Source organism: Tamandua tetradactyla, chromosome 12 (genome assembly GCF_023851605.1).
Source record: "Tamandua tetradactyla isolate mTamTet1 chromosome 12, mTamTet1.pri, whole genome shotgun sequence".
Classification (NCBI taxonomy): Eukaryota; Metazoa; Chordata; class Mammalia; order Pilosa; family Myrmecophagidae; genus Tamandua; species Tamandua tetradactyla.
The window spans coordinates 99,842,367-99,853,419 of NC_135338.1; the positions used below are offsets into that span (position 1 = coordinate 99,842,367).

The following is an 11,053-nucleotide window of genomic DNA, read 5'->3' on the forward strand; positions in this document are numbered from 1 at the left end:
CCTGAGCGGCAGCTTCTGCTTGGAGGGCTGGGCCCAGGGGACTCGGGCCTCGGGGCAGCCTCTCCGGACACCACTGTGCTCTTGGCCCTGTTCGCTGCATCTCTTTTGCTCTAGCTCTGTCATTGCCCCTCTGCCTGGGGGAGTCCAGCCTTCGGCGCCTGTGAGTTCTCTAGTGCACTAAGCTCAGGCCTGCCCCGAGGTCTGGGAAGCTCCCTCTGCCGGAAGGCCCGGCCGGGTCCTCAGGGCTCAGGTGAAGCATCCACTCCACCTGGAGGCCCCGCGTCCACTCCAGCCGGAGGCCCCGCGTCCGCCCCACCCAGAGGCCCCGCCTCCACCCCACTGTCTCTGTTTCAGACAGAAACGCTGTGACGTGGGCTCTCAGTCTCGCCACCTGTAAAATGGGACCACGGGGCCCTGACCACCCCCTTCCCCGGCCCGCTCCCGCCCTGCCCGCCACGTGCCCACACCCAGGCATGTCCACTCGTTTTGAAGCCCGGGAGCCCCGGGGCCGCCACTGAGCGAGCACGACGGGCCAAGGCTGCAGCCGCGGCGGGAGCCACAGCAGGTTCGTGCCCGCCCTGGGCCCCCCTTCTGTCCTGCAGGGAGAGCGCCTGACCTGCCTTTCCTTGTCTTTCTGCTGTCATCTGTTTCTCCCTGTTTGGCGTGAGCGCCCTAGGGCAGGGGCGCTGTCTGTTATTCACCGCCTGTGCACAGGACCCGGCACCAGACGGCTGCTCAGTCCGAATGGACAGATGGACGAGTGGACGGACGCATCTTAGTTGGGCTCAAACACAAGCCTGGTCACAGCGCTAACAAACCGCCTTCCAGCTGCAGCTCACGGGAACCGAGCCCCAGGACTTAAGATCTCCGCCTTCTCAGGCCCTGACAACTTCCCGGCTGAACCGGTCCCGCTGAGCCGGTCCCGACTCTCGTCCCCACGCCAGGCGCCCCCGTGGTCCCTGCGGCCCCCGCGACTCACTCGGTGACACCCGCGGCTCCGGGCGCGCCCGCCTGGCTTAGCTCCACCGTGTAGGAGTCCACCGGGTTCAGGTTGCCCGAGGCCCAGCGGATCAGAGCGGCCTCCTCGCAGCTGCGAATCTCCCGACATTTTATAATGGGGGGAGAGGGTGCTGGGGGTGGGGAGAGGAGCCGCTCAGAGCCCTGGACGCTCCCGCAGCCGCCACCCGCCAGCCAGACAGATCCGGAGCAGCCCCGCGCCGGGCACCGCAGGGCCTTAGGGGAGGCACTGGGGGTGACCCGGAGGGAGGGGGAGGTCCTGGGGGAGGCGCGGGGAGGGGGAGGTCCTGGGGGAGGCATGGGGCGGGCTCCGCAGCAGGGCGGTTGGTACCGGGAGCGGTGCCCGAGATGGCCCTGCCGCGCCAGCTGGCAGAGCTGCTGCTGTAAGCGAGCACACCACCGAGCCGCACAGCCGACCCCGGGGCTGGCACCTGTCATGTACACGGCGCTCTCGCTGGGGGGGCTGGTGCCAGCCCTGTTCCAGGCAGTGACCCAGAACTCATACTGGGTGTTTGGCTCAAGGTCTGTCACTGAGCAGTATGTCTCCTTGACCGTCACTGTAAACTCTGAGGGGAAAAAGATGGGAATTCAATCCTAAACATAGCCCAAAGTGCTCCAAATCCTGCGCGGACTATCACTCCCCCCACTCCCCGCCCCATGAACCCGGAGGACGACGCTGTCCATCACTGCCCTCGCCAGGGCTGACCCGGGCGGAAAGGTGCTGGCACGCGGGGCCCTGGAGGACAAGGCCACCGGGCCGAGGCCGGCACAGAGCGGGAGGTCGTCCCCCACCGTCCAGGAACGGCCTGCCTAGCCCATAGGACTGTGAGAAGTCACACATGCCTGTGACTTTAAGCCAACAAGTGTGTGTGTGTGCGTGTGTTTGTGGGGGGGAGTTTTATTATGCAGCCAAAGCTGACAGATACACCCCCGAACCTCAGGCTGTGGAAAGGCCGCGGTGACTCGTTAAGCCGCTGGAACCAGCCTCTTGGGAACAGGGTGGGTCACAAAAAGACCGTCACGGACCTCGTGACAGCGCCCAGCGCAGCGGTTGGGCCGACTCCCCGCAAGAGCTGTGCGGGGGCAGGCCCCCCCTCCCTTTCCGAGCCTCTATACCCTCACCCCCCACCCCCCATCCTGCCCCGTCCTTTCTTCGGTGTCATTCTGAGCACGACCCGCCCTCAGCTGCCCAAAACTACTCCTGACCTTTCTCAAGACCCTCACCCCGCCCCCCCCCCCCGGGCAGAAGGACCCGCCGGGCCAGGTCGTCCCCGCCTGGTGCCCGGAGACCCCTGCCAGGCTGCGCAGGGTGAGCAGAGCTCGGCGCGGGGAGCTGCCAGCCCGGCCTGCTCCTGTGTGCACGTAACTGCCCGCGCCCCGTGGATAGCGCACGTCTCTCTGGGTCTCGGTTTTTCCCTCCCTCAAATGAGGATTTCTCATTTCCTTATAAGCTACCTCACTCTGACTCCATGGACAGGACAGGCTGTGCCAGGCCGGCCCTGCCCCTGGCCCTGCCCCTCAGGTAGCAGCTGGGCTCTTCCGGCCTCTGACCCGCCCTTCTTAGGAGAAGGGCAGGGATTACTGGGGCTCGGGGGTTACCCTAACGCTATCCCCACACAGCCAGCCCCATTCCCCTGGGCGGGTCTGCTTGAAGGGGTGCCTGGAGGCCACCCTCAGGGGTGCTGGAACCCCCTCCAGGCTGAAGGACCCACAGAGCCCCAGCTTCTCCTGCAGCCAGGGTGCTCATCAGGAAGGGCTGGAGCCCAGAAGCCACCCACCCCTGCACAGGGGGTCTGGGGTCACCCCAATCCCAGCTCTGACCCAATGGCCTTGGGAGGCACGGCAGATGCCTCGGCTCGGCTCACGGCACCCCTTGCTTGGGCCTTGCTTTGCCCTTCCAGCATCTTTGGCCACTGCTCACCTGCTGGCCTCCCATCCTCTGGGCGGTCTCAGATCCTGACAGCTCCAAGGAGCTGGGTTTTACACGCATACACACACACACACACACACACACATGTGCGCACACCCACACATGCACACACGCACGCGCACACACACATATACACACGCGCGCACTCACACACATGCGCACACACACACGCTCACACACACGCACACACGCGCGCCTGCACGCCGCTCCACTCACCTGCCTGGCCCTCGCGCGGCGCGCCGTCCCGCACGGGCCGGAAGCACAGCTGGTAGCCCTCCACCGTGTCGTCCGAGTACAAGCTCCAGCACACCCGGACTGAGGAGCCCGTGGCTGAGTTGGGGGCCTGTGGATTCATCACTGGAGCGGCAGGAGCTGGGGAAGGAAGGGGAGCGCGGCAAAAACAAGTGCGGAGACTCAGCAGAGGGGAGGGCTGGGTGCTGCCCTGCCGAGGGACCACTGGTCCCCGCCGTTGATCTTGGCTTTGGGGGGACAGAGGAGCGGACACGGGTGGGAAGGCAGATCCTCCCACCCATGAGCCCGCAGGCATGAGGGATACATCCACTCCTGCCTGGACAAGGCACGCAGCTGGGGAGGGGTGGCAGGAACCCAGCTCCGCTGCGGGTGTTGGTGCCTCCGGCCCTTCCACACCATCCAAATGGGCAGGAAAAGCAGGATTGCCGCCCTGCTGCCCAGCTCCGGGTGGACAGAGGAAAGGGAGCCCCCAGGGCACGTTCACTGCCCCTGGCCCAGCTCTCCACAACCGTCTCCGCATGACGACGAGAGGGAACTGGGTTTGGCAAAATTGTGCTTTGCAGAACCAGCTTCTTTGGAGCCCACCCACTAGATTTATTCTTTCTTTCATGGAGGTGACTCCTTCTGCCCCCCACCTCCACCCCCACCCCCACACAACCAAGATGTGATGCTTTCCTCCATAAATCTTCTCCTCCTGTGGCACTGCCTGCCCCCATCCCCAGGCTGTTAAGAGCATCCCTAGTGCAAGAGCTTGAAACCCATCGGCCCTGGTAAGAGCAGGGCTTAAACTTGAAGGAGTTTCCTTTGTCACGGCTCAGTCCTTTCCTTGGTGGTCAGGGGAGGGAAGCCCACAACATGACAATGGTAAGGAGGAGACAGAGCCCTCCCCCCTGGGTGACCACACCAGGATGTACAGAGATGCCCTCCTCTACGCTGCGGAGACCAGCCCCACGGGAGGCGCAGGAGGAGGGGTGGCTCCGGGAGCGGGGGCGAGCAGGAGCGGCCAGCAAGGACAGGAGGGGAAGGTCTGCCCGGGCTCTGGACCCAGGAGGGTGAGGGAGGGTGGCAGCATTCCCCAGGCACTGCCGGCTTTTGGGGACCAGGCCGGATGACGCGGGCAGAACAGAGATGGGGACGGGCCGTCCAGTGGACAGCACTGCTCAGTGAGACCTCCCTCTCACTGAGGTCCAGGGGTTGTAAGGGCGCCGCAATTTATGGTTAAGGATGTTCATTATATTATGGCTTGTAATGGTGAAAACTCGAGAAACATCCCAAGTGTCCAACACTTAAGGGTTCAGAAAACAAATTAAGGTTTAGCCATATGATAAACTATTTACATAGCATTAAAATGATAGTGTAGAAGCATTTGCCAGTACAGGAAAGTGTTCATCACAATTGTCTGCTGAAAAAATAGATTACAAACAGTATGATCTCATGTTTGTTTTTAAAAAACCTCCACCAAGAGAAAACCTAAAATGATATATGTGACGTCATTCCCGATCATGTTTTGGGTGTTGGAGAGGGAGGGAAAGTGGGGCATCAAAGAAGGTTGAGTGTTGGCCTTATTCTTAGAAATAAAAAGCTGCAGTCATATTTTTACAAGCTTCCTGGTACCATGTGACATGCCGCAGATGCATCACCCATTTAATTCTCACCATATCCCCATGAGGCTTCAAGGGCCATTTTACAGGTGAGGCAGCCCAGAGAGGTTGGGCAAGTTGTCCAAGGCCACACAGGAAGTGGCAGAGGTGGCTCCCACCCCGCTCCACAGGGCGCCACGTCCACACTCTTAATTACGGGGTCAGTCAGTCCCCAGGAGGGACGCAAATGCCACATTTAAGGAAAGCATCCGGGTCCCTGAAAGGTGGGATCTGCAGGGTCTCCCGGGCAGATGTGGCACGCTCAGAGCAGGGAGCGTGGGCCGTCCACCGGCTCTCACGAGCCCCGAGACCAAAGCAGGAGGGGAGGGAAGGCGCGTTGCCTCGTGGCCTAGGCCCCCGGCGTGCCTCCCTCCGGCTCAGGCGTGGGGACGGCGCAGGGCAGGTGCTCACCCGGGGTGGTGTGGGCGGCCTCCACCAGCGGCTCCACCTCGGACAGGTCCAGGGTCTGGTCTTCAAAGTCAGGCTGGGCAGAGAGGTCCACGTCCATTTCCGTTTCCAGGAACTTCCCTAGTCTGTCGGGTTAGAGAGGCACAGCCATGGGAGGGCTGGGCGTCCCCTCGGGGGAGCCCGCACCCCCCGCGCAAGGGACCCGGACAGGACCTCCCGGCTGGACGCCTCTCTCTGTACTCTGACGGCTGCTGCCGCCTCCTACCCTCTGCTCAGTGACCGCCCGAAGGCCATCAGCCGGGCAGGGGTGGGGACGGGTGTTTGCCTTGGAGGAGGAAGAGGGCAGCAGGGGGATCCCCAAGGGATCTGGACCCTCGCTCCCGGAGGCGCCGACCTGAGCGCCTCCCCCGAGGGTCCCCATGGCCCCCGGGCCCCCCCAACCCCGGGCCCCCCCCCACCCCTGGCCCCCCACACCCCTGGCCCCCCCCACATCCCGGGCCCCACCCCCACCCCAGGCCCCCTACCCACCCCGGACCCCCCACCCACCCCGGGCCCCCCCACACCCCGGGCCCCCCCACACCCCGGGCCCCCCCCCACACCCCGGGCCCCCCACCCACCCCAGGTCCCCCACACCCCGGGCCCCCCCACACCCCGGGCCCCCCACACCCCGGGCCCCCACCCACCCCTGGGCCCCCCACCCACCCCGGGCCCCCCACACCCCGGGCCCCCCACACCCCGGGCCCCCCCACACCCCGGGTCCCCCCACACCCCAGGCCCTCTGACTGGACACCCTCCACGCTGCCCTGGGGACGGGCTCGGGACCCACCTCCGTGCTCTGAGGGGCTCAGGGAGGACTGGAAATCAGGTGATAATAATAATTACCCTCCTAAACTTCTATATTCAAGTTGCCTGACAGACCCCGTCTGATTTAATCCCCTCTTGGAAGACTGTCCCTCTTGGAAGATAAGGAAGAGGCTCTGCATGGGCCTGCCTGGCCCGAGTCCGGGGGGCAGCAGGACTTGCAGCCTCCTCTGCGGCCCCACGGTCTGGTCCTGCCACCAAAGCACCAGCCGGGGGACGCCGGCCGCCACGGGCCCCGCACCCCAGCTTCCCCTCGGTGCACAGACGGGTCTGCGGGGAGGCCGGACCACGTGCTTGCTGCCTGGTCCCCACCAGATGCCCCCTGCAGCCCAAGCGTCTGGGACGGGAGACCCCAGGCCACCCTGAGAAACCAGCCACCCAGAGCCAGGGCGGTCCCATCGTGAGGGCCGGATGCAGAAGCTGACCCTATAATCACACAACCAAGCGCCCCTGAGTCTGCCTGGACACTGAGAGGTGGGAGGTAAAACACACACCAGAACGAAAGTATTACCTGTCCGCCATAGCCACGGCATCCTAAAAACGAGGGGGAAGGGCAAAAGATTACATTGCTTTTGGAGATAAATGCATTCCTCAGACTGAGGCTACAAGCCTATCTTCAAAAACTGCAGCCAGACCCCCCCACCCGAACCTAGTCGCAACTGCCCCTTTCCTCCCAGGCTCCCTGGGCCGGGGGCCGAGCTGCTGGCCCCACCCTCGCTGCAGGCACCTTCCCTGTTACTAACGTCCCCTGGGCCGGCGGCACCGTCCCTGCACCCTTGGGCATCCTGACTTTCCAATTTTCCACCGCCATGAATTACAGTGAGACACGTGGCTTCTGGTGTGCCGCCTTCTCCACCTCCTGGGCACGTCTCTGAGAAACCGTGGGAACCACCGGCTCAAATGGGAGGAGTTCGTGTGGGTCCCTCACCCCAAGCCCAGCAGGAGGGAGAGGCTGGTGGCTTGGGGGTGGGGGGTGGGGTGGCGACCACAGGGGGTGTGGGCGGGGCCAGACGTGTCAATCACGATGCTGACAATGGGGGATGGAAGCCCCTCCCTCTTCCTGGACACCAGCCACGCCTGCCCCTATTCCTGTAGGGACCTGCGACAGCAGGAGCCCGCGACAGCAGGAGCCCGGCTCTGACAGACTGACCTTCCCGCCACCAGCTGCAGAGGGACTCGACATCATATTTAATTTGATTTCAAGAAAGTGGGGACACGGGTGTGTTTTTAACTTACTTTTTGTTTTGTAAAAAAACTTATGTGTTTTTACATAAACACGTCTGAGTTTATGAAGTAAGACCCTTAACCACTACATTCATAATTGGGAAATTCAGGGGGACTTGAGCTCAGACGACTTTCCCTCCAGAGCTCCACGGAGTCGCCTGAGGTTGCCAGCAGAGTCTCAGGAGCGTCTTTGCTCCGTTCTGGTAACCAGGGCAAAGGAAGCAGGATTCTGCTGCTGCACGTGAGTGACCGTGCAGGGGCAGTGCGGTGGCTGGTGACCCTTCTCTGCCACTCCCGGCAAAGCTCCGCAGAGCTGGGTGACCACCTCACCAAACCCGCACCCACCAGGCCACAAACACTGGCTCTGCCCCTGCAGAGGACGTCCTACCACCCCCCACACCAGCCCGCCGCTTCTGTCCAACATCTCACTCCTTTACTGACCTTTATGAAATCAGCCTTCTCTTCATGACATATCTCCTCGACTGCTTCCATCAACTCTTTACAGGTCTCGAGGTTTTCTCCACAGCTGACCAGCTGTCCGTACAAGGCTTCCAGCTTCTCCTTCTTTTTCTCCCCTAGAGCTTGTATTTTTTCTTCATATTTTTGAGCGAGTGTTTCCAAGATCTCGTTGTAATGGGACTCAAAGTTTTGTTCTTGTCTTCCAAAATTCTCCTGCAAGACAGCCGACCTCATCGTCCCAGTGCCTGTGTGTGCTGGACATGGCAACGTGTCTCCCCAGAACTTGCTTTAGTCCCCCAGCCTTGATTTCGCATCTCTCTGGGCTGCTTGGGGGACACAGGGGAGCTAGGGCGCAGAGCCTTAAGCCCAGGATACCGGGAATGAGAGACAAGAAGGAACGCTTTGTCTTCTGGCAGCACCTGGCCATCCCCTCCCCAGGTTAATCACCCTCTACCACCAGGACCACAGGCCAGGGAGCTCACAGTGACGGGCCAGCCTGCCAGTGGGGCTCAGACCTCAACACGGAGAGGTCTGCCCTGGAAGGTCACCCTCGCCCTCTCCTGATCCGTCCACACTGCATGACACTCCCCCCACTCCCTGCTGTATCCCCCAGACACAGACCCTCACACCCACCAGGGGAAGGCAAGGGCGGAGGGGAGTAGGGGCTGGTGGCACTGCCTAAGAGATGAGAAAATGCGGGAAAGCAGGACGAGGGTTGCGATGGGGCCACGTTGTGGGGTACAGGGCAGGAAATGTCCCTGGAGGCACGACTCCAGGTCCCGGTGACTCAGGCCAGAGGAGGACTCCAGGCTTCTTGATGCCATTCCCATTAGATGATGGGGGAGTTTCCAAAGAAGAGGCTCTTATCAATCCTTTACAGAGTATTTACTGAGCACCTATGTGCCTAAGAGTTGATCAGAACGGTGGAAAAGAGGGGAAAGCAGCAGATGATGCCCAGGCTGAGTATAAAAGACAGGGCTGCACTGTCACTGTGGGCTGATGAGCAGAGTGTGAGTTCCGTCCTGGTGGTCGCCCAAGCCCCCCCCACCAGCCCGCCCAAAGGGAGGGACTTGCGCCTTCTCAGAGCCTTCCTCGGGGGACTAGGAGGTCGCTCACCCCATTTAAGGGTGGGTGGGAAGGCCAGCCTTCCGGGGACGGGCATCTGGGCTTGTTCAAGCTAAGGCCGTGGACCAGAGACTCTCCTCAGTGGGCTAGTGGGCTCTCGGTAGCTCCAGCCCATGCTGAAGGCTCCAAAACATAACGAGTCAGCATTACAATGACCATGTCAGCCCTGGCCGGCTCCAAAGGGGTATGATGTAGAGGCGAGAGGTTGGGGGGACCTGCAGGCGATTCTGCCATGTGGAGTGGGGAGCCCTCGACTCCACCCATGAGAAGCTGCTTGAACAGGGGCTACGTGGAGAGGGAGGGGTCCCGTGCCTGGGGGGCTGGGGATGCTGCCATACACACAAGCTAGCGATGCACCCAGGGGACAGAGGTGTGTTGGGTGGCCAGCTCAGAAGTGCATGGCTCTTACAAGAAAAAGGGTGAAGGAAAGGACGCTTATGAGAAGCAGCTAGCTGCCTCAGGGCCTTTCCCAGGCTGGCTGGTGAGGGGGGCCCCTGGCTGCACCCCCATAGGGCAGCTCGCAGCCCGAGGTGGGCTGTGGAACTCCTCTGCTTCAGGACCCATAACCTGCCAGAAGCGGGCGGGCGGGGCCCTAAAATTCCCAGGGCTCTCTCGGGGGAGGTCTGCAAGCTGCTAAACATGCAGACACAACACACAAACTTCTTTTTTTATCCCACGCACAGCTGAAAGCACGCCTGTGATAACAGGCAGGAGTGGGTCTGCTGCCTCTTAAAACGACGGAAAGCAGCCTGACAGCACACACCTGACTTCAGGGAGACAGGAGCCCGAAAAGGCCTGACTTCACAACCCTGAGGGACTAGCGACAACACAGAGCCACTGCCTCGGGCTAAAAAGACACCACCACGGGCTTTGCAGTGAGAGTGGGTAAAAGAAATAAATAAGCACACACAAAGCCCAGAGCAAGAGAGAGCTGTTGCCCTCTCCACCACCCGCGCCCCAACACGGGCTTCCAACTGAGGGTGTGGAGGCCGGCGGCCTTGCTAGAACAGGTACTAGGCCACATGCGACCTGTGACCCGGGTAAAGGTGGCCTGAGGGAAGGACAGCCCCAGAAGGAGGAGAAATCAGAAAATTGTGCCTCAGTGCCTACCCTGAAGTGTGCCTCAGAGTGGGGTGGGGCATGTAAGGATGTAAGCCCACATTAGACCTCCGTGCGCTTACAGTTCAGCAGGGGATGCTGCCAGGTAACCGCTTGCACAGGTGAATGGCCAGGTACCCGGGAGGGGGGTGGAAGGGTGGGGGGGGACAGGGCAGGCAGGAGAGGGCCCCCCTGGGCCCCCTGGTTCTGGGAAAGCAGCCACGGCAGAGCCCCGGCGAGGGGCAGCCAGAACACTCACCTCCACGGCCATGAAAACCTCCTCCAGGTGACTTGCAAAGTTTTCCATCTCGATGATCTGCTTTTCCAATTTGCACATGTTTCTGTGAATCTCGTCCTGTCAGACGGAGGGGTCACGGGAGGAGCTTCATGAAAGGCCATTCCTGACTCGGTGCCGAAACACCCGCGGGGCGCGGGGTGCGGGATGCGGGGACGCGGGGCGCAGGACCCACTTACCCTGGCGCTGTCCAGCGCTCGCTCCAGCGCCTCCGCCTCGCGCCCGGGCTCCTGCCGCCCGCGGGCCGCCTCGTCCTCGCCGTCCTCCTCGGGGATCACGTAGCACTCGTACTCCTCGCCCGCGCGGGGGCCGAGCCCGGGCGCCCCGGGTGGCCAGCCTCGCGGTCCCCACGCGGGCTCCCTTCTCGCGGCGGCGGGGGCTGGGCGCGCCGGGACCCCCGGGCCGAGCGCAGGGGCGCCCCCCAGCCCCGGCCCCAGCCCGCCGCCAGCCCCGGCGCCGCGCACCTCCGCCTGCTCCTGCGGGGCCCGGCCCGCGTCCCACCCGGCGCCGGCGCGCTCCTCCGGCGGGGGGCCCAGGTCCGGGAGCCAGGAGGGCACGGCCCGGGGCGCTGCAGGCCCGCCCAGGCGCGGGGCTCCCCCGGCCGCCTCCCCCATCCAAGGCGGCGTCCTCGGCCTCAGCGCTGCTCGGGCTGCGGGGGAGAGGGGCGCTCAGTCTCAGTCCGGGGGGCGCCGGGCCCGAGCGCCAGCCCTGCTCTTTCCAATCATTTGGACATTCAGTTGGGGG

General features: G+C 63.0%; 1 protein-coding gene across 1 annotated transcript in view; it reads right to left on the bottom strand.

Moving 5' to 3' along the window:
- The window catches only part of FSD2 (fibronectin type III and SPRY domain containing 2), a gene marked incomplete at its 5' end in the record, with an annotated part of 52,661 nt that extends 42,020 nt beyond the window's left edge, over positions 1 to 10,641 (bottom strand). The window contains 8 exons of the mRNA XM_077122331.1: positions 980 to 1,130; positions 1,449 to 1,583; positions 3,164 to 3,319; positions 5,251 to 5,372; positions 6,620 to 6,642; positions 7,774 to 8,004; positions 10,274 to 10,369; positions 10,489 to 10,641. Of these exons, the coding sequence (XP_076978446.1) occupies positions 980 to 1,130; positions 1,449 to 1,583; positions 3,164 to 3,319; positions 5,251 to 5,372; positions 6,620 to 6,642; positions 7,774 to 8,004; positions 10,274 to 10,369; positions 10,489 to 10,641 (1,067 nt within the window). The remainder of the gene's footprint in view (positions 1 to 979; positions 1,131 to 1,448; positions 1,584 to 3,163; positions 3,320 to 5,250; positions 5,373 to 6,619; positions 6,643 to 7,773; positions 8,005 to 10,273; positions 10,370 to 10,488) is intronic.
- Positions 10,642 to 11,053: the final 412 nt, after the last annotated feature.